Source organism: Bombina bombina, chromosome 4 (assembly GCF_027579735.1).
Source record: "Bombina bombina isolate aBomBom1 chromosome 4, aBomBom1.pri, whole genome shotgun sequence".
NCBI lineage: Eukaryota > Metazoa > Chordata > Amphibia > Anura > Bombinatoridae > Bombina > Bombina bombina.
In genome coordinates this window covers 952,179,063-952,203,068 of record NC_069502.1, presented here as the reverse complement: position 1 = coordinate 952,203,068, position 24,006 = coordinate 952,179,063, and the positions used below count along the sequence as shown (strand labels likewise).

Here is a 24,006-nt window from a genome sequence, read left to right as displayed (position 1 = left end):
CAGACCACATAAAAAGACAGGCGTTCTTACATTGTGTAGAAGACCTGTTAAAAATGGGAGTGATTCATCCTGTTCCATTAAGAGAACAAGGGATGGGGTTCTACTCCAATCTGTTCATAGTTCCCAAAAAAGAGGGAACGTTCAGACCAATCCTAGATCTCAAGATCTTAAACAAATTTCTCAAGGTCCCATCGTTCAAGATGGAAACCATTCGAACTATCCTTCCTTCCATCCAGGAAGGTCAATTCATGACCACGGTGGATTTAAAGGATGCGTATCTACATATTCCTATCCACAAGGAACATCATCGGTTCCTAAGGTTTGCATTCCTGGACAAACATTACCAGTTCGTGGCGCTTCCTTTCGGATTAGCCACTGCTCCAAGGATTTTCACAAAGGTACTAGGGTCCCTTCTAGCGGTGCTAAGACCAAGGGGCATTGCAGTAGTACCTTACCTGGACGACATTCTGATTCAAGCGTCGTCCCTTCCTCAAGCAAAGGCTCACACGGACATTGTCCTGGCCTTTCTCAGATCTCACGGCTGGAAAGTGAACGTGGAAAAGAGTTCTCTATCCCCGTCAACAAGGGTTCCCTTCTTGGGAACAATTATAGACTCCTTAGAAATGAGGATCTTTCTAACAGAGGCCAGAAAAACAAAGCTTCTGGACTCTTGTCGGATACTTCATTCCGTTCCTCTTCCTTCCATAGCTCAGTGCATGGAAGTGATCGGTTTGATGGTGGCGGCGATGGACATAGTTCCTTTTGCGCGCATTCATCTAAGACCATTACAACTGTGCATGCTCAGTCAGTGGAATGGGGACTATACAGACTTGTCTCCGAAGATACAAGTAAATCAGAGGACCAGAGACTCACTCCGTTGGTGGCTGTCCCTGGACAATCTGTCTCAAGGGATGATGTTCCACAGACCAGAGTGGGTCATTGTCACGACCGACGCCAGTCTGATAGGCTGGGGCGCGGTCTGGGGATCCCTGAAAGCTCAGGGTCTTTGGTCTCGGGAAGAATCTCTTCTACCGATAAATATTCTGGAACTGAGAGCGATATTCAATGCTCTCCAGGCCTGGCCCCAGCTTGCGAGGACCAGGTTCATACGGTTTCAATCAGACAACATGACGACTGTTGCGTACATCAACCATCAGGGGGGAACAAGAAGTTCCCTAGCGATGGAAGAAGTAACCAAAATTATTCTTTGGGCGGAGTCTCACTCCTGCCACCTGTCTGCTATCCACATCCCAGGAGTGGAAAATTGGGAAGCGGATTTTCTGAGTCGGCAGACATTGCATCCGGGGGAGTGGGAACTCCATCCGGAAATCTTTGCCCAAGTCACTCACCTGTGGGGCATTCCAGACATGGATCTGATGGCCTCTCGTCAGAACTTCAAAGTTCCTTGCTACGGGGCCAGATCCAGGGATCCCAAGGCGGCTCTAGTGGATGCACTAGTAGCACCTTGGACCTTCAAACTAGCTTATGTGTTCCCGCCATTTCCTCTCATCCCCAGGCTGATAGCCAGGATCAAGCAGGAGAGGGCGTCGGTGATCTTGATAGCTCCTGCGTGGCCACGCAGGACTTGGTATGCAGATCTGGTGAATATGTCATCGGCTCCACCTTGGAAGCTACCTTTGAGACGAGACCTTCTTGTTCAGGGTCCGTTCGAACATCCGAATCTGGTTTCACTCCAGCTGACTGCTTGGAGATTGAACGCTTGATTTTATCGAAGCGAGGATTCTCAGATTCTGTTATCGATACTCTTGTTCAGGCCAGAAAGCCTGTGACTAGAAAGATTTACCACAAAATTTGGAAAAAATATATCTGTTGGTGTGAATCTAAAGGATTCCCTTGGGACAAGGTTAAGATTCCTAGGATTCTATCCTTCCTTCAAGAAGGATTGGACAAAGGATTATCTGCTAGTTCCCTGAAGGGACAGATTTCTGCCTTGTCGGTATTACTTCACAAAAAGCTGGCAGCTGTGCCAGATGTTCAAGCCTTTGTTCAGGCTCTGGTTAGAATCAAGCCTGTTTACAAACCTTTGACTCCTCCTTGGAGTCTCAATTTAGTTCTTTCAGTTCTTCAGGGGGTTCCGTTTGAACCCTTACATTCCGTTGATATTAAGTTATTATCTTGGAAAGTTTTGTTTTTAGTTGCGATTTCTTCTGCTAGAAGAGTCTCAGAATTATCTGCTCTGCAGTGTTCTCCTCCTTATCTGGTGTTCCATGCAGATAAGGTGGTTTTACGTACTAAACCTGGTTTTCTTCCAAAAGTTGTTTCTAACAAAAACATTAACCAGGAGATTATCGTACCTTCTCTGTGTCCAAAGCCAGTTTCAAAGAAGGAACGTTTGTTGCACAATTTGGATGTTGTTCGCGCTCTAAAATTCTATTTAGATGCTACAAAGGATTTTAGACAAACATCTTCCTTGTTTGTTGTTTATTCCGGTAAAAGGAGAGGTCAAAAAGCAACTTCTACCTCTCTCTCTTTTTGGATTAAAAGCATCATCAGATTGGCTTACGAGACTGCCGGACGGCAGCCTCCCGAAAGAATCACAGCTCATTCCACTAGGGCTGTGGCTTCCACATGGGCCTTCAAGAACGAGGCTTCTGTTGATCAGATATGTAGGGCAGCGACTTGGTCTTCACTGCACACTTTTACCAAATTTTACAAGTTTGATACTTTTGCTTCTTCTGAGGCTATTTTTGGGAGAAAGGTTTTGCAAGCCGTGGTGCCTTCCATTTAGGTGACCTGATTTGCTCCCTCCCTTCATCCGTGTCCTAAAGCTTTGGTATTGGTTCCCACAAGTAAGGATGACGCCGTGGACCGGACACACCTATGTTGTAGAAAACAGAATTTATGTTTACCTGATAAATTTCTTTCTCCAACGGTGTGTCCGGTCCACGGCCCGCCCTGGTTTTTTTAATCAGGTCTGATATTTTATTTTCTTTAACTACAGTCACCACGGTACCATATGGTTTCTCCTATGCAAATATTCCTCCTTAACGTCGGTCGAATGACTGGGGTAGGCGGAGCCTAGGAGGGATCATGTGACCAGCTTTGCTGGGCTCTTTGCCATTTCCTGTTGGGGAAGAGAATATCCCACAAGTAAGGATGACGCCGTGGACCGGACACACCGTTGGAGAAAGAAATTTATCAGGTAAACATAAATTCTGTTTTTTTTTTTTGTGTTTTTTTATGGTTTCGTGGACTCCACAGCTTGGGTATTAGATCCCATATTTTATGGCTCGTGGACTCTTACCATTCTATGAAATTAAAATGTATGCTTACCTGATTCATTAGTTTTTTCATGGTGGTGAGAGTCCACAAGAACCTCCCTACTGTGCAACATATCAATTGATGGTTCTAGCATGCACCTCATTTACTGCTTGTTTTTCCTGCTTTTCTCCATTTACTTGGCTATTTGATAGACTGAGGGGATTCAGGAAGTGTGAGGGGTTAAAGCTTTTGGTGGTGTGAAAATGTTGTCTGCCTCTTGCCTTGTCTCTTGATATGGATTGTGGACACTCACCACCATGAAATAAATGAATTTATCAGGTAAGCATACATTTATTGTTTTTTTTTTTCCAACAAAATATAGTGTGTCCTAAAGTTTATTGTGAAAAAATATTTTTGAATTCCCATAAAGGGGAGTGCCCAGCGTTTACATATTACATCTGTAGCAAAATTAAACTTTCATGGTTCATATAGAGCATGCAATCAATTTTGAACAACTTTCCATTTTACTTCCATTTACAAAATGTGCACAGTCTTTTTATATCTACACTTTGAGTTGCCAGCTCCTACCTGAGCATGTGAAAGGATTCACAGAATATACATTTATGCATTTGTGATTGGCTGATGGCTATCACATGATACAGGAGGAGTGGAAATAGACATCACTTTGAAATTTATCAGAAAAAAAAATTACTACTAATTTGATGTTCAGACTAAGTGCTGTTGCATTGTCTTTTTATTGTGCATTTTGTTGATTATGCAAATGTACTGTATTTACTGGTTCTTTAACCATTCATTGGTTTTTAAACTTTGCAATATAAAGGGCTAGTTTCTAGAGCCCCATACAGGCAGTTCCTTGAAAAAGTTAATGGTGAAACATACATTGGAGGTTTTGATACAGAGATACAGACAATTATGTCACAAGAGGGTGGAACTTACCTGTTTTATTTATACACTGTAATTGGAACGCTCTGAGTAAAGCAAGTGTCAGTCGGTTCTCTCTTAGTCTTTGAGCCCACAACAGGTGTTTCAGTCTTTAGGTACTTTTGTCATTCGTGTCCTTCCTTTTAGTCTTTTATAAGTTTTAATAAACTTACATTCACTGTATCTGGTCACTGTCTACGTAATAAAACCAAAAGAGTGAATGTAAAGCACTTATACCGAGAGCCAAGTCATAACTCCAAGTAGTTGTAAGTACCATTTTGATTTTCATAATTTTTTCATGTAATTGGCATGAGCTAGTGACGTATGGGATATACATTCCTACCAGGAGGGGGCATAGTTTCCCAAACCTCAAATGCCTATAAAATACACCTCCCACCACACCCACAACTCAGTTTTTACAAACTTTGCCTCCTATGGAGGTGGTGAAGTAGGTTTGTGCTTGATTTTTAAGATTTCTTCTATGATAATCGCTTCTAAGCATTCTGAAGCCCAATTTCTCTGAGTACAGTATTTGTCAGAGGGATGTGAAGAAAGTATCGCCTGTTGATTTTGTGGTTTCTCTCACAGGAAATCTTTTCAAGGGTTCTCCGTTATCGGTCGTAGGGATTCATCTCCTACCTCCATTTTCAGATCAACGATATACTCTTATATACCAATACCTCTGCTGATAGTTTTCAGTACTGGTTTGGCTATCCTCTATATGTGGATGAGTGTCTTTCGGTAGTATGTATCATTGTTTAAGACACACTCAGCTATGGTTTGGCGCTTTATGTATTAATATAAAGTTTTAAATATATGTATTTTACTTATATTTGCCATGAGTCAGGTCTATGTATATTTCCCTTTGCAGTCTAAACAGTTTCAGTATAGGAATCATGTTGGGAAGTTTACTTAAACTTTTTTCTTACCTGGGGCTCAGTCTTTTTCTAATTTGACTTGTTTTTCAATTTTTTTCACGGGCAAATCTTGGCTCGCGAGGACGCAAAATGCTGTTTTTTATTGTGTCATTCTTGGCACAAAATTTTGATGGCGCAAATTTCGTCATTTCCTGCGTCTTTGTTGACGCTAGTTGTTTTGGCGTGAAATCGCATTTGTTATGACGTAAGTTGTATCATTTTCTGGTGTTGGATTTCTGCAAAAAAAAATTTAACTTTCTTTTGCGTAATGCGTCATTCTTAGCGCCAAATTTAGTTATTTTGCCCCTCTCCCTCTATTGCTTGCTGTTTTCATGAATTTGGAAGCTATTATGCCTGCTTTTTTATTTTATTTTTTGTTTAAAAAAAATAATAATAATCCTATCTTTGTTTTTCTATCTACTGAAACTGTTATATAGTGGAAATTGAATGTTGTGCCTAATGTTATTTTTATTTTTCTGTTACATTTTGCGAGGTGTCTCATTCTGATCCTGACTCTGATGTTACTGTAGAAACTATGATGCCCTGAAACACTATTCTACAAAGCTAAGTGTGTTCTTTTCATTATTAAGCTGTTATTTCTTCAGCTCAGTTATGTGGCATTTATTTATTATATTTAATGCTAATAATGTTTCTACATGTGCAATGACATTAACTGTTTTTACTTACTCAGTTTATGTACTTGATTTCATCTGCAGACATCACATGTTAGTGCTTTTATCTTAAAAGGTTATGACTGCTATTATGCCTTTAAATAAACTTACAAGGTGTTTTTGAAATTGTTAAGATTTAATTAATTTTGTTCTGACTGACAGCATTTTTAAGTTTATTCTACTGATGAAGGTTTTCTTTGGTTCAAAGGATCCCGTATAACAGACCGTTTTGTTAAAAATTCTTGCTATTTCTCATTTGAACACTTTGTTCTTTGTTAAGGAAAATGTGTTATTTTTAGATTTTAGGAGCCTTGTCCTCCTATTAACTGTTATTTTAAAATCTGGATTTTAAGATTTTAATTTTGCTCCTGAGGTTTTTTCCTATTCAAGATACTATATGTATTATGTTCTAAAGAATGGTTTATCCTAATTCCCTTTTGCGACTGTACTACTATTTCTATGGAAATTGGTACTTATTTTTAGGATTCTTTAGCGTTTGAATATAACCTTAGTAGAGCATATTCATGTACTGTTTATATTTTTAGCTCAGCTTTATCTGTGGCTGACATTACTGTTCTCTCAACCTTTTGTTGAACAGTTAGCATAACCAGTTTTAGATTCTCAAGTATATAACTGTTTATTTACTTCTGATGTATTCATTTTATTATGTTTACTGTATCTATTATTATGATTTCAAATATTTTTTATTATCTCTAGCTTGTTAGGATAATAATTTGTTTGATTTCTATTATCTCCACTATTTGGAGGTTTAGAGTTTTTTCTGCCCTACTTTTAGTCCGGTGATGTAGATCAGTTGGTGAATATCCTGACTACAAACGCTTGTTCTAGATCCAACGGTCATAGATTCATATGCCGGCAGGGTTAATACAGCCCTTCGGCCTTTTGAGGTCAATTTATTGTGTACCATTTATTTGGGTAATAATAACAACTGTTTTATCAGCTGCTTATTTGGTTAACTCTGTCTGAAAGCAAAATAAAAAAATTTCAGTGCTTACACTCGGACAATATCACAACAACCGCACCTTCATGCAGACTAATAACTAGTAATTATATCGTGTTTTTCTCCCAGAAGGATACAAAAAAATGCTTTTTCAGTGCTTACACTCGGAGTTAACCAAATAAGCAGCTGATAAAACAGTTGTTATTATTATCCATTTGTCACTAGCTCATCTTGCCAATATGAAAGAAATGAATTTATCAGGTAATTTCTTACATAAATTATGTTTTTGATTAGCATGATGAAACTTAATAATTGGTGAATCTTTCTCCTTTCGAGGTTATCTGCTCCTAAACATTTGAGGTTTCCTCCCATTACCAAGGCTAGAGAACTAAGGATTGCAACTTTGTTTTAACAGGTGCACAGTATTTATATTTACACAAAAAAAAACTATTTAATTAAATCCTCCAAATTACTGTAATGAGTGGACAGTTTTACAGCATACTGCATGTTAGGCAGCAGCAGTGTTTCTCAGAATAGTGTCACATGACCAATCCAACAAATGCCCCTCTGAATGAAGACTCCACTAGGTAGGTTGATAAATATAAAGCCAACAAGAGTACTGAGATGCTGGTCCATGATTAGTATAAACTAGATCAAGTTTAGCAGTTTAATCATTATTGTATTGGATGTATATCAGTACCATTGTAGTATGTCTATGTTCTAGTGTTTGTGTTCTTTTTAAAGGCTGTAAGGAGGTTAGAGAGAAGAGAAACTTCTGAAACTTTTGAACTATGGCAGATAAAGCTGGTTCTGGATTTCTTCAGCTCCAAACTCTTGCAAGAAAGAATGAGGAAGAATCTGAATCGTGAATTGTTCATGAATTCAGAGTTTTTACCGGTCATGAAATGTGCCATTGATAACACTCTAGATCAGTGGTTGCAAGGTAAGAAAGCCCCTATGGTATTATAATGCTAAAGCATTTTAGTTTTTAGACCAACCACAGTATAAATAATTGTTACAATTTTTTGTGTCTTACAACAAAATGTTGCACATGGATAATAAAGGAATCTGTTAAATAACTTATCTTGGTGGCAAATTTTCTTGTAAAGTTTTGAAAAGCTTTTTAGCTGCAATGTAATATACACTTCCTTATAACATATTTATGTTTGCCTGTATACGGTTTGTATCATTGCAGCTGGTGGTGATGTAGCACTGCATTCCTATTTAGCTGGCCAACCAGTTGAAGAATCTCACCAAAGTATGTTGGCCTCTTTTTTGGTTTATCACTCCGTTCCTGCAACTAAGCACTTATCAGAAGGACTTAAGGGTAAGAAAGTATTGACCTCATACTCTTTTATGTTAAACGTTTGAAAACCTGTTTTTCTCTTGTTAAGTGTGTTCAGTCCACGGGTCATCCATTACTTATGGGATATATTCTCCTTCCCAACAGGAAGTTGCAAGAGGATCACCCAAGCAGAGCTGCTATATAGCTCCTCCCCTCACATGTCATATCCAGTCATTCTCTTGCAACCCTCAACAAAGAAGGAGGTCGCGAGAGGAGCTGGAGTTTTTACTTAACTATTCTTCAATCAAAAGTTTGTTATTTTAAATGGCACCGGAGTGTGCTGTTTTTCTATCTCAGGCAGTATTTGGAAGAAGAAACTGCCTGCGTTTTTTATCTATGATCTTAGCAGGCGTAACTAAGATCCACTGGCTGTTCTCGACATTCTGAGGAGTGGGGTAACTTCAGACTGGGAATAGCATGCGGGGTCCTCCGCAAATGAGGTATGTGCGGTACTTTATTTTCTGGGAATGGAATTGACTAAGAAAATACTGCTGTTACCGTATGATGTAAGTACAGCCTTAAATGCAGTAGTAGCAACTGGTATCAGGCTGATAAATGTATGCGCAGTCGAGTTATATTCTAGGGACTAGAATTTGACTGAGAAAATACTGTTAACACTGAAATAATAGTTAAGCCTTCTCTGCAGTGGTAGCGACTGGTAGCAGGTTTAGTGATAGCTTTGCATGACATTGAAAAATTTTGTTTTTTAATAAAACGTTTACTGGCATGTTATTCGTTTTTTGTGAGGTACTTTGGTGATAAATCGCTTTGGGCATGATTTTTTCCACATGGCTAACATATTTTTCTGCATGGAAACCGTTATATCAGGGCTCCCACTGTTGTGATTGGAGTGGGAGGGCCCTTGTTTTAGCGCCTTGTTGCGCAGTTAAAATTATTGCACAGTCTTTCTGCTTCTTCCTCCTTGATCCAGGACGTCTCTAGAGAGCTCAGGGGTCTGCATATTTCATTTGTGAGGGAGGTAATCAGTCACAGCAGATCTGTGACAGTGTGCTGACTGTGATTAAAAGCGTTAAATCTTAATTGATATCTGTTTTATCCGTTTTGGGTATCGAGGGGTTAATCATCCTTTTGCTAATGGGTGCAATCCTCTGCTAATAGTACACTTCTTGTTAAGAATTGTTTAATTATATCTGTATTTTTGAAGCGCTGTAGCGTTTTTTATATTGCTTGTAAAACTTATTGAAAGTGATTTCCAAGCTTGTTAGTTTCATTGCTAAGTCTGTTTTAAACATGTCTGATTCAGAGGAAACTGTTTGTTCATCATGTTCAAAAGCCAATGTGGAGCCCAATAGAACGATGTGTACCAATTGTATTGATATTGCTTTGAATAAAAGTCAATCTGTACCGATAAAGAAGCTATCACCAGACAACGAGGGGGAAGTTATGCCGCCTAACTCTCCTCACGTGTCAGTACCTGCGTCTCCCGCTCGGGAGATGCGTAGGATTGAGACACCTAGTACATCTAGGCCCTTACAAATCACTTTACATGATATGGCTAATGTTATGAAAGAAGTATTATATAATATGCCCGAATTAAGGGGCAAACGCGATAGCTCTGGGTTAAGGACAGAGCGCGCTGATGACACGAGAGCCATGTCTGATACTGCGTCACAACTTGCAGAACATGAGGACGGTGAGCTTCATTCTGTCGGTGACGGTTCTGATTCGGGGAGACCGGATTCAGAAATTTCAAATTTTAAATTTAAGCTTGAGAACCTCCGTGTGTTACTAGGGGAGGTATTAGCGGCTCTGAATGATTGCGACACAGTGGCAATTCCAGAGAAATTGTGTAGGTTGGATAGATACTATGCGGTACCGGTGTGTACTGACGTTTTTCCTATACCAAAAAGACTTACAGAAATTATCAGTAAGGAGTGGGATAGACCCGGTGTGCCTTTTTCCCCTCCCCCGATATTTAGAAAAATGTTCCCTATAGACGCCACCACACGAGACTTATGGCAGACGGTCCCTAAGGTGGAGGGAGCAGTTTCTACGTTAGCCAAGCGTACCACTATCCCGGTGGAGGATAGCTGTGCTTTCTCAGATCCAATGGATAAAAAATTAGAGGGTTATCTTAAGAAAATGTTTGTTCAACAGGGTTTTATATTGCAGCCTCTTGCATGCATTGCGCCTGTCACGGCTGCAGCGGCATTCTGGTTTGAGTCTCTGGAAGAGGCGATTCGCACAGAGCCGTTGGATGAGGCCTTGAGCAAAGTTAGAACCCTTAAGCAAGCTAATGCGTTTGTTTCAGATGCCGTAGTACATCTAACCAAACTTACGGCTAAAAATTCCGGATTTGCCATACAGGCGCGCAGAGCGCTCTGGCTTAAATCCTGGTCAGCGGATGTAACTTCCAAGTCTAAACTACTTAACATTCCTTTCAAAGGGCAGACCTTATTCGGGCCCGGCTTGAAGGATATTATTGCTGACATTACGGGAGGTAAGGGCCACGCCCTTCCTCAGGACAGGCCCAAACCAAAGGCCAAACAGTCTAATTTTCGTGCCTTTCGTAACTTCAAGGCAGGAGCAGCATCGACTTCCTCCGCTCCAAAACAGGAAGGAACTACTGCTCGTTACAGACAAGGTTGGAAAGGCAACCAGTCATGAAACAAGGGCAAGCAGGCCAGAAAGCCTACTCCCGCCCCTAAGACAGCATGAAGTCAGGGCCCCCTATCCAGAGACGGATTTAGTGGGGGGCAGACTTTCTCTCTTTGCCCAGGCTTGGGCAAGAGATGTGCAGGATCCCTGGACGTTAAAGATTATATCTCAGGGATACCTTCTGGATTTCAAATCCTCTCCTCCACAAGGGAGGTTCCATCTTTCGAGGTTATCGACAAACCTAGTAAAGAGAGAGGCATTTCTACAATGTGTACAAGACCTCTTAATCATGGGGGTGATCCACTCAGTTCCGCGATCGGAACAGGGACAAGGATTTTACTCAAATCTATTTGTGGTTCCCAAAAAAGAGGGAACCTTCAGACCAATCTTGGACTTAAAGATCTTAAACAAATTCCTAAGGGTACCATCGTTCAAGATGGAAACCATTCGAACCATCCTACCCATGATCCAAGAGGGTCAATATATGACCACGGTGGACTTAAAGGATGCTTACCTTCATATACCGATTCACAAAGATCATTATCGGTACCTGAGGTTTGCCTTTCTAGACAGGCATTACCAGTTTGTGGCTCTTCCCTTCGGGTTAGCCACGGCCCTGAGAATTTTTACGAAGGTTCTGGGCTCACTTCTGGCGGTACTAAGACCACGAGGCATAGCGGTGGCTCCGTACCTAGATGACATTCTGATACAAGCGTCAAGTTTTCAGAATGCAAAGTCTCATACAGAGATAGTTCTAGCATTTCTGAGGTCGCATGGGTGGAAAGTGAACGTGGAAAAGAGTTCTCTGTTACCACTCACACGGGTTCCTTTTCTAGGGACTCTTATAGATTCTGTAGAGATGAAGATTTACCTGACAGAGTCCAGGTTATCAAAGATTCTCAATGCTTGCCGTGTCCATTCCATTCCAAGCCCATCGGTAGCTCAGTGCATGGAGGTAATCGGCTTAATGGTAGCGGCAATGGACATAGTGCCATTTGCGCCCCTGCATCTCAGACCGCTGCAACTATGCATGCTCAGTCAATGGAACGGGGATTACTCAGATCTGTCCCCTTTGCTAAATCTGGACCAGGAGACCAGAGATTCGCTTCTCTGGTGGTTGTCACCGGTTCATCTGTCCAAAGGAATGACCTTTCGCAGGCCAGATTGGACGATTGTAACAACGGATGCCAGCCTTCTAGGCTGGGGAGCAGTCTGGAATTCCCTGAAGGCTCAGGGATCGTGGACTCAGGAGGAGAAACTCCTCCCAATAAACATTCTAGAATTAAGAGCAATATTCAATGCTCTTCTGGCTTGGCCTCAGTTAGCAAAGCTGAGGTTCATCAGATTTCAGTCGGACAATATCACGACTGTGGCTTACATCAATCATCAAGGGGGAACCAGGAGTTCCCTAGCGATGTTGGAAGTCTCGAAGATAATTCGCTGGGCAGAGTCTCACTCTTGCCACCTGTCAGCGATTCACATCCCAGGCGTAGAGAACTGGGAGGCGGATTTCCTAAGTCGCCAGACTTTTCATCCGGGAGAGTGTGAACTTCACGCGGAGGTATTTGCTCAACTGATTCGTCGTTGGGGCAAACCGGATCTGGATCTCATGGCATCTCGCCAGAACGCGAAGCTTCCTTGTTACAGATCCAGGTCCAGGGACCCGGGAGCGGTGCTGGTAGATGCATTAGCAGCCCCTTGGGTTTTCAACATAGCTTATGTGTTTCCACCATTTCCGTTGCTACCTCGGCTGATTGCCAGGATCAAACAGGAGAGGGCATCGGTAATTCTGATAGCGCCTGCGTGGCCACGCAGGACCTGGTATGCAGACCTAGTGGACATGTCGTCCTGTCCTCCATGGTCTCTTCCTCTGAGGCAGGATCTTCTAATTCAGGGTCCTTTCAACCATCCAAACCTAATTTCTCTGAGGCTGACTGCCTGGAAATTGAACGCTTGATTCTATCAAAGCGTGGGTTTTCGGATTCGGTTATTGATACATTAATACAGGCTCGGAAACCTGTGACAAGAAAAATTTACCATAAGATATGGCGTAAATATTTATATTGGTGCGAATCCAAGAGTTACTCATGGAGTAAGGTTAGGATTCCTAGGATATTAGCTTTTCTACAAGAGGGTTTAGAAAAGGGTTTATCCGCTAGTTCGCTAAAGGGACAGATTTCAGCTATGTCTATTCTTTTACACAAACGTCTGGCAGAGCATCCAGACGTCCAGGCCTTTTGTCAGGCTTTGGCTAGAATTAAGCCTGTGTTTAAAGCTGTTGCTCCTCCGTGGAGCTTAAACTTGGTTCTTAAAGTTCTTCAGGGTGTTCCGTTTGAACCCCTTCATTCCATTGATATTAAGCTTTTATCTTGGAAAGTTTTGTTTTTGATGGCTATTTCCTCGGCTCGAAGAGTATCTGAGTTATCTGCCTTACATTGTGATTCTCCTTATCTGATCTTTCATTCAGATAAGGTAGTTCTGCGTACTAAACCTGGGTTTTTACCTAAGGTTGTTTCTAACAGGAATATCAATCAAGAGATTGTTGTTCCATCATTATGTCCTAATCCCTCTTCAAAGAAGGAACGTCTTTTGCATAATCTAGACGTGGTCCGTTCTCTGAAGTTCTACTTACAGGCAACTAAAGATTTTAGACAAACTTCTTCTCTGTTTGTCGTTTACTCTGGACAGAGGAGAGGTCAAAAGGCTTCGGCTACATCTCTCTCTTTTTGGCTTCGTAGCATAATACGTTTAGCCTATGAGACTGCTGGACAGCAGCCTCCTGAAAGAATTACAGCTCATTCTACTAGAGCTGTGGCTTCCACCTGGGCCTTTAAGAATGAGGCCTCTGTTGAACAGATTTGCAAGGCTGCAACTTGGTCTTCACTTCATACTTTTTCCAAATTTTACAAATTTGACACTTTCGCTTCTTCAGAGGCTGGTTTTGGGAGAAAGGTTCTACAGGCAGTGGTTCCTTCTGTTTAATGTTCCTGCCTTGTCCCTCCCATCATCCGTGTACTTAGCTTTGGTATTGGTATCCCATAAGTAATGGATGACCCGTGGACTGAACACACTTAACAAGAGAAAACATAATTTATGCTTACCTGATAAATTTATTTCTCTTGTAGTGTGTTCAGTCCACGGCCCGCCCTGTCTTTTTTTGAGGCAGGTTCTAAATTTTAAAATTATAACTCCAGTCACCACTGCACCTTATAGTTTCTCCTTTCTCGTCTTGTTTTGGTCGAATGACTGGATATGACATGTGAGGGGAGGAGCTATATAGCAGCTCTGCTTGGGTGATCCTCTTGCAACTTCCTGTTGGGAAGGAGAATATATCCCATAAGTAATGGATGACCCGTGGACTGAACACACTACAAGAGAAATAAATTTATCAGGTAAGCATAAATTATGTTTTTCTTTGGAACAGATAATAAACGCTAATTTTAAACCAATTAATCAAGAAAAGAGCTTTATGAGGATTGCAGAAGCTTAACACAAAGTCTAAAAATCTGTCATTTTTAGTTTTCTTTTTGCTTCACTCACTTGTGGAGGAATTATTTATTTTATTTATATTTGAAAGAACCTTGGCATTTTTTTCTCAGGCCTGTAGTGACTTGTTTCATGTCCGGCTAATTTTTTTCAAGATTTGGAATTTAGTTCCAAAAATGGATCTAGCTAGTGTATTATTTCTCCTGTGTTTTTTTTTTATTATTATTAACAAAGTGGTAATTAATATTACATTTAGTTCAGAAGCATTTTCCAATATGTTTGTTTTTCATCTGAATTAATTTTATATTCTCCTATAAGAAATGTATTTAAATCTGTCGCTTCTACATGGTAATCTGTACTTATGCTATACAATTAAGTATGAATATTCTTGGCAGCTCCAACTAAATTAAACCCACAGGGTTAGTAAATGTAAAGGTGTGAATCATGATTGCATCGGGAGTATATAGGGCTTCAGGCAAACCACAAGTTTTGTGTTCTCTTCTCATGGGCATTATAAACTATGCCTGAAAATGGCCCAGTGTCCATGTATCTTGTGATATGATAGATTTTTTTTTTTTTTAAATTGACCAAACTATAACAAAATAATTAGCTTCTGTATATATTGTGTTTCTAGGCTAGCTTGTGGTTTCTTGGCCAGAACTAAGTGACTTCATTATTAGAAACCTTAGACTTAAGAATCTGAAGGAAGTTAAGTTTTTTACAGCTATATATCTATTATGCGTTACTGTGCAGCTTTTGGTTCGTTCACTTTTTGTCAGGGTTTTGTGGTTAAAGGACCTCAGAATTGAAGTCTGCAAATGTTAAAAATATATATATATTGCATCTACATCCTCTGAACATATAGAGTTTCCTTATTTTTTTCTTTTGCAATTTAATGGGTGTTCCTGTGTGTTTGTGTTTCTGCTCATTACATTATAAAAATGTCTCTCTTAAAAGAATCTCATAAAGTTGTGATCAGCTTCTGATGTAAATGTAAGCTTTGCTAGCAGTCTCTCCTTTGCAGTGGAGAACACAAAGGATTGTTAAAGGATCCTCCTCAAACAAAACAGAATAACATCCTTGGCAAACATTTTTTTTAGGAAGGGGTTACTGGAGATAACAAACTGTGATGAAAGATTTCACCATAATTATTAGATAATTGTCTGGTGCTTCTGTAGCAAAGAACAAATTATTATATTTATTATATATTATTTGTTAGTCTTGAATGCTTTAAAATATATAGCCTTTTATTTCCTAGCATAGAGGCTATTATTATTTTATCCATATAAATCACTCATAAGTTTAAATGGGGAGTTGGTTCACACAGTTGTGTGTTCTCTGTTTTTTGTGGTTTTCAGTTTAATTGGTCAAGTTAAGCGTGTTGAGTATCGTTTGCAATGAATTTGCACAGGGTATAGGAAACTGGAAGAGTTCCAATGCAGTCTTATCAGAGTTGTCTTGCAGCTAGTCATGTAGTAAAGTGATTGCTGAAAAGCAGCCTCTCCATGTCGTCATCAGTTATAGATACAAGCAGACAACACATGGTACCAGGAGTGGATGTTTCTCCAGCAATAATACAAGAAAATAAACATGGATACGCAGCATAGAGCAGTTACAAGGCAACTTCATCCAGCACAAGAGCAAATACATTTTCACAGTGTTGCCAGCCTCAAACCACCACCTAAGCTCATATTTGTGGGGAACGTTTAAACAAAGGTTTACACTGTAAATGAAAAACCACAAACCCCTCTTCACTCCCAGTTGATCCGAAAGTAGCGTTGCTTTTAACTGTTGCTGGGCCAGAGGTTCTAGACATTTATAACGTTTTTCAATTATAAGCGTATTGTAACAACTGTGAGCTTGTTATGGAGGCATTTATAACGAGTCAATGGCAACAAGAAATTAAATTCAAGGAGAGATGGAAGGTGCCCAGATGTTTTTAATCCTTGATGCCTCAAATGGATTTTGGCAGGTACCTTTAGCAAAATAAATCATGCATTTGCACTTTTAATACACCATTTGGGAGGTACAGTTTTAAACGTCTCCATTCTGGACTATGTTCAGCCCCTGAAATATTTCATCGAACCATACAGCGATTATTTGATGGGGTGGAAAGGTGTACAAGTTTACACTTAAAGGGACAGTTTACTCAAAAAATTTCTCCCCTTTAATTTGTTCCCAATGATCCACTTTACCTGCTGGAGTGTATTAAATTGTTTACAAGTAGCTCCTTTACCCTTATATTGGCATTTGAAATTGTTAATTTAGCATGTGGTATCCCCACCTATTCTGAAAGTTTGTGGCCGGGCGTACCAGCTATAAATAAGCTTTGTAAACACAGCCAGCAGAAGAAATTACACTCCCAGTGTGATAAAGCAGAGATAAGGTAGTAAAATGTTGATTTTCCATTGTTCTCTCAAAGTATTGGTGATTGTTTTATGTACAGATATAAGATAAAGAAGCAGGTATATGTGCACAATGTGATACAGTAATGAGATCTAATTATACCTACAAGCTCAACCCATTTTATTAGGTTGTGGCTTCATAACACAAAATCAGAGCTTTAATATACAGAAATAAACCTTAAAAAGCTAATTTTCATAAATGAGAACAACATAGAAAAGGAAGTTGGGATTTCACAATAAGAAATTCCCAAAAGTCTAGGTAAATCCAGCACAACTGTAAACTTGAATAAAAGCGCTACAAAAAGCTTGTATGTCAAAAACAATGTAAATATTTTTATTAAACAAATGCACAATACACACATTCACATTCATACAGGGGATCCCACACAAAGCAGCATTTATGAAGTACTGGCCAAAAAGTTAATTATCTGGTGCACCAGGGGAAATAGACCAAAAACAGTCCATTTAAAACTTGCAGGTATTTGTAATCCAATAAGTGCAGCATTAATGCAAGAAATGGATGCAGTTATACAGTCCCCGGTGTATAAAAACCAGTAACTTCAGACTTGAACCCCCAGAGTTACTGAGTCGGTTGGTGTTTAAAAGGCATAGTATAGGAGGAGCAATAGAAACACGCGTCTTTATTCACAGGTGCTGTATTCCTTTAAGACAGTGATATTCGGTGTACAGATGCGTATAACATATTCTACCTGTATTTGTTCACGCGGTCGCTCCTCCTAGCTGCCTTGTTCATGGAGTGTCCAGACATCAGGGGTAAGTCACGATGAGCAGGGGATCTGCTGTAAGGGCTGCCAAGCACGACGAGTCCAAACGCTCGTTTCGCTCCTTCAGTCAGTGCAGCATGGAGCTTCTTCCAGGTGCTAACGACACCTTGATTACCAGCCTTTTTATTGGATACCGGTTTCCAGAGTCTTTTCAATTTGATGAAATTTATGTCAATCACAATTAGCCGTTGTTGCAATGTCTTTGCAATTGTTACTTTTAAATACAGCTAAATTCAGGGCTTCTCAAGTAACCAAGGTGAGGTATTCAATAGCAGAAGTTGGTTATATACAATTAAATGATTCAGATACTCACTCACACACACATCCGCAACAAATCATATATACAAAATATGCTAAAAACAGTTTTATTTTAATACACCATTGTGCAATATTTAAAAGACAATACTTAATTATAGTGTTATGTGTGTCAAATTATTCTAACAGCAAATATGTGCATTTAAGCTCATCATAGTAGTATATATTTACACTTTTGATTTATTTTATTACTTTTGAGAACCCATTATCCATACATATATGGAAATAAATGGAGATGTGCAGATAAAGTAAGGAATTAGCCTAAAAAGGAAGCAAATTCCAATTTTTCATTTAAGCCATTAGGAGATAGAGTGTTTAGTTTGTACATCCATCTTGTTTCTTTTTGTAAAAGAATTTTATCAATGTCCCCCCCACGCATGCTCAGTTTGACTGATTCTATTCCAATGAAGTGGAGTTCATCAATTTTTGATTTGTGAAATTGAGCAAAATGTCTCGCCACTGGGCTGTCAATATTGAAGTCCTTTATATCGTCTCTATGTTCTGTAATGCGGGAGCGTAATTCTCTAAAAGTTTTACCTACATAAAAGCATTTACACGAGCAATAGAGAAGATATATGACTCCTTTTGTGGAACAATTAATAAAAGAATTGATTTTATATGTGACACCTGTATTCGTGCTAAAAGTCTTAGTTTTCTGCACGAATTGACAGCAGACACAGTGATTACAGGGGGAACTGCCGACTATTTTTTGGGCATTGCGTTCTAACCAGTTAGATGTAGGCACTTTGTTAAATTCGCTCTTAACAAGGAGATCTTTCAAATTGTTAGGTCTCCTTGCTGTCATTAGGGGATAGTCCCCCACATGTTGGTGTAATGTAGAATCATTAGTCAGCAAATGCCAGTTATTGTTAAGAATACTTTTAACTTTACTCCAATGGGCATTATATTTAGTAATAAATCTGATTTTAGTGTCTTCCACATTCTCACTTTTGGTATTCTTTTTGTACAGAAGATCTTTTCTTTGATGCTGAGATGCTTTATAGAGTGCTCTTTTTACACATCTTTTTGAATAGCCTCTCTCAAGGAAACGAGTCGCCATATCTTTGGCCTGTTGTTTAAAGGTTTGATCTCTAGAGCAAATTCTGCGAAGGCGCAGAAATTGCCCATAGGGAATACCCCTCTTAAGGTTTTCAGGATGATGACTCGTTCCTAAAAGAAGGCTATTAGTTGCAGTCGGCTTTCGAAACACTTCTGTTTCAATTTTGCCTTCGTTCTTACTAATTTTTAAGTCCAAAAAATTGATGGTAGTAGAATCATAACTACAAGTTAAGAAGATATTTAAATTATTCTTATTCAGGAGGGAAACAAATTTAAGTAGATCCTCCTCACTGCCATCCCATAGCAGGAGGATATCATCCACATATCTGATCCAGAGGGCTACATGCGCCTCAACTATGTCAGAATGCTCACCAAAAACAATTTGATCTTCCCATCCACCAAGGTGTAAACAGGCATATGTTGGGGCGCATGTAGCCCCCATTGCTGTCCCTTGTTTCTGTTTATAGTATTTGCCATCAAAAATAAAAATATTGTTTTCCAGAACAAATTTCAAAAGTTTACTTACAAATTTAGAATGTTTGCTATAGCCCACTCCTCTTGTATTGAGAAATTTTTCACAAGTTGCAATTCCAATAGAGTGGGGAATTGAAGAATATAAGGATTCAACATCCAACGAGACCAAAATGGTCTTGTCAGAAACATTGATTCCATCGAGTTTTTTAATCACATCTGTTGAATCTTGGACAAAGGTACGTAAGTCATTTACAAACGGCTGTAAAAACCTATCAACATAGTTACTTATTCCTTCAGTGGGGCCCCCCATCCCAGAAATGATGGGGCGTCCAGGTGGATTTTTAATGGATTTATGTAACTTTGGTATCCAGTAGAAAACTGGTGTTTTTGGTTTGTGACTGTACAGGAAGCCAAACTCTTGGCTTGTAATCAAATTATTTCTACGTGCTTCATTTAGTAAAAAAAGAAGTTCATTGTGAGAACTATGAAATTCTTCAAAAGAAGATTTGGCATATTGTGTTTCATCAAGTAATTGCCGCATTGCCTCTTTAATGTAGTATTCTTGAGTAAGAATGACAACATTACCCCCCTTGTCGGCCGGTTTTATGACCAATTCCTGATGATTAATCAGTTCTTTAAGGGCTCTACGTTCAGATTTAGTAAGATTATCATTGACAATCTTTGTAGTTTGAATTTGTGTCAACTCCTGGGAGACATTTTGAACAAAAACCGAGATATTTGGAATGGAAGAAAAAGAGGGCATGTAAGTAGATTTTTTCTTTAAATCTGTTTTTGGAAGAATATCTGTAATTTCATTACTCTGTTCGTAGAGAAGAGTCTCCAGACAATCCAGAGTATCTCTCTCTTTTCTACAGGCCAGATCTACTTGTATTTTTGGCGTCATTATCTTTTTTAAAGCGAGTTTTCTCGCAAAAAGATGTAAGTCCTTGGTGACCTCAAATAGATCTAGACTATTAGAAGGGCAAAAACTAAGTCCCTTTTCCAGTACCTTTATATGTTCGCGATTTAGGGGGAATGAGGAAAGGTTGACAATACCCATTTTATGAGAGGGGTGTGGGCCTAGAAGTGAGTCACTTTCCTCTTCTAGTTGTATCTCATACGATTTCTGGTCATCATATATTGTCCCTGATGTCGTCTGTTCCCCCTCACTCTTCCTTCTCTCCTCTCTTGGGATTGCCCTCCCGTGCCTCCTCCTCCCACCTCGTCTAGTCCTACCCCTAAAGGGTGCATACGTTGGTTATTTGAATCATTATTTTTATTTTCACCATCAGAATCCATATCAGAATTATCTGTACCTGAATCATAGTAATTTCTTGTGTTAATTCTATTCCTATATATATAGATTTTATTTCTCCTATAGTCTTCCTGATCTCTTTTCCTCCTCTTACGTGTTTTTAATTCCCCTTGTAATTTTTCTATAAGTTTTTGTGTCTCTTTATTTAATTTCTCAAATGATGTGTCATTTTCAAATTTGTGCAAACATTCGTACACATCATCCACATCTTTTTTACATTTTTCCAGTTTTTTACCATCTTCCTCTATTATTAATGCAATCAGATCAAGTGAGCATTTTGTTAATATTTCATTCCATTTAGCTATAAATTCATTATCCGCATCTACACCTCGCAAGTTAATGCCGGGGTCTAGGCGGATTCTCAGACCTCTAGGAATTATCTCCATCTTTAAATAGTTAGTAAGACTTTGATGTTCCCATTTAATTTTTATTTGCTTTGTCAATTTTTTCTTGTACAATTTGAATGCAGAAACAACATCATGTATGGCCTCATCTTCTCCCTCTATCTGCACATCTCCAGTCATTGTAAAGGCTTCATTAATATCAGTAGACCAACGTTCATCCGATAATTTGAATGCCATATTGAAGAGAGATATATATAAATATAGGGTCTCAAAATTGTGATTTGGCAACAAAGCTTTTAATCATTAATATAATTTTTATATCAATGAAACAATGCCTTGTAATTAATATTTCAATATTTTTAGAAGGTGCAAACTCAGAAACTCCAAGGTAAAAAATACTCTTAGTCAAACTGAGCATGCGTGGGGGGGACATTGATAAAATTCTTTTACAAAAAGAAACAAGATGGATGTACAAACTAAACACTCTATCTCCTAATGGCTTAAATGAAAAATTGGAATTTGCTTCCTTTTTAGGCTAATTCCTTACTTTATCTGCACATCTCCATTTATTTCCATATATGTATGGATAATGGGTTCTCAAAAGTAATAAAATAAATCAAAAGTGTAAATATATACTACTATGATGAGCTTAAATGCACATATTTGCTGTTAGAATAATTTGACACACATAACACTATAATTAAGTATTGTCTTTTAAATATTGCACAATGGTGTATTAAAATAAAACTGTTTTTAGCATATTTTGTATATATGATTTGTTGCGGATGTGTGTGTGAGTGAGTATCTGAATCATTTAATTGTATATAACCAACTTCTGCTATTGAATACCTCACCTTGGTTACTTGAGAAGCCCTGAATTTAGCTGTATTTAAAAGTAACAATTGCAAAGACATTGCAACAACGGCTAATTGTGATTGACATAAATTTCATCAAATTGAAAAGACTCTGGAAACCGGTATCCAATAAAAAGGCTGGTAATCAAGGTGTCGTTAGCACCTGGAAGAAGCTCCATGCTGCACTGACTGAAGGAGCGAAACGAGCGTTTGGACTCGTCGTGCTTGGCAGCCCTTACAGCAGATCCCCTGCTCATCGTGACTTACCCCTGATGTCTGGACACTCCATGAACAAGGCAGCTAGGAGGAGCGACCGCGTGAACAAATACAGGTAGAATATGTTATACGCATCTGTACACCGAATATCACTGTCTTAAAGGAATACAGCACCTGTGAATAAAGACGCGTGTTTCTATTGCTCCTCCTATACTATGCCTTTTAAACACCAACCGACTCAGTAACTCTGGGGGTTCAAGTCTGAAGTTACTGGTTTTTATACACCGGGGACTGTATAACTGCATCCATTTCTTGCATTAATGCTGCACTTATTGGATTACAAATACCTGCAAGTTTTAAATGGACTGTTTTTGGTCTATTTCCCCTGGTGCACCAGATAATTAACTTTTTGGCCAGTACTTCATAAATACTGCTTTGTGTGGGATCCCCTGTATGAATGTGAATGTGTGTATTGTGCATTTGTTTAATAAAAATATTTACATTGTTTTTGACATACAAGCTTTTTGTAGCGCTTTTATTCAAGTTTACAGTTGTGCTGGATTTACCTAGACTTTTGGGAATTTATTATTGTGAAATCCCCACTTCCTTTTCTATGTTGTTCTCATATGTATCTTTCTAGGAAGCACCTGTTCTCTAGTTAATTACTTATTAGTGTGCAACTCTCACCTTTGTGTTTCTTTAATTTTCATAAATGTTTTACTCTGCAGTTGGTAAAAAAAGCAATTGTAAACACATTAAGGGAAAACTATTTTACAGTATACTGTCCCTTTAAACTAATTTGGGATACTACAGAAATTGAACATAACAGACTTGAGAATGCAACAAAAGGGAAGGAGGATTGCTGAAGGTTAAAAGTAAAGGTCTAAACTTTATTAAATCCAACATTAAAAGTTGTAAGTGAAGTATTCACAGGAACAAAAACAAAAGCAGAGTTGTTACAGATGAGAGCGTTAGGAGCGGCTATATACTGTGGTCCGTTGAAGAGTCAAGTGCCGATCGTAAAGGGGTGAGTGTGTCATAGAGTGGCAAGTTTTCAGTCGCTATTGACTGGCTCCGTTTAAGAACTGTGATACGATTTGAAGGCATTTGTTACTATAATAAGATAAAACCATTGTTTTAAAATGGAATCCCCTGCTAGCAAGAAATAATTTCCAAGATTTCTTGGCATGGTAACTTACTTGGGCAAATTTATAGGTAATCTATCTGCAAAAACTAAACATATGAGATGTTTAATATTGAAGGATGAATGGTGATGGGAAAAATAACATGAAGCAGAATTTGTATTACTTAAAAAAAAAAACTGCTCAACACAGCACCTACTTTGCATTGTTTTGACGTGTCACGCAAAATGAAGATTTCCACAGATGCATCTAAAGCTGGACTAGGAGCAGTCCTACAACATGATGGCAAGGGCTGGAGTCCTATTGCATATGCTGCCAGAGCTTATGCTGACACAGAATACAAGTATGCTCAGATAGAAATATTTGGCATTGCATTTGGCTGTGAAGCTTTTCATAATTTTGTTTATGGTATTCTATTCACAGATGAAACTGATCATAATTACTTCATACAAAAAGAAAGTCACAGATCACCCGATGATGAAACAGACTCATATTAGGTGCATATCAATAGTGTAAAAAAGTCTGGTGCCTTTTTATCAACTATAATGCAGAGATTACAAAAGGCAACTGCTGCAGATGAAACTGTTCAAAATGTAATATAAACCATTAATTGTGTAAGTAAAAAGTTATACATGCACAAGCAGTATTTGCCACATAGAGAAGAGCTTTCAGTGTGTTGATGGTGTGCTTCTAAATGGCAATAGACTGGTAATTCCTGTATCACTGAGAAGAAAAAATGTTAACTAAAATACATGAAGGGAATTTAGGAATACAAAAATGCAGGAGAGCTAGGGAAGTTCCTGGCCAAATATGAATGATATCACAACCTTCAGCTCTGCATGTCCCACTTGTCAGTCCTTTCAATCTGCTCTCCCTAAAGAAACTCTGATGCAGGAAGAAATAGTGAGGAGGATTCCATGGCATACAGTGGGCG

The 24,006-nt window shown here is 38.9% G+C and overlaps 1 protein-coding gene across 1 annotated transcript in view; it reads left to right on the top strand.

Moving 5' to 3' along the window:
- ANAPC1 (anaphase promoting complex subunit 1) overlaps positions 1 to 24,006 on the top strand; it is a 592,717-nt gene that overhangs the window by 560,445 nt on the left and 8,266 nt on the right. Inside the window, exons 42-43 of the mRNA XM_053712607.1 lie at positions 7,458 to 7,656; positions 7,909 to 8,040. Of these exons, the coding sequence (XP_053568582.1) occupies positions 7,458 to 7,656; positions 7,909 to 8,040 (331 nt within the window). The remainder of the gene's footprint in view (positions 1 to 7,457; positions 7,657 to 7,908; positions 8,041 to 24,006) is intronic.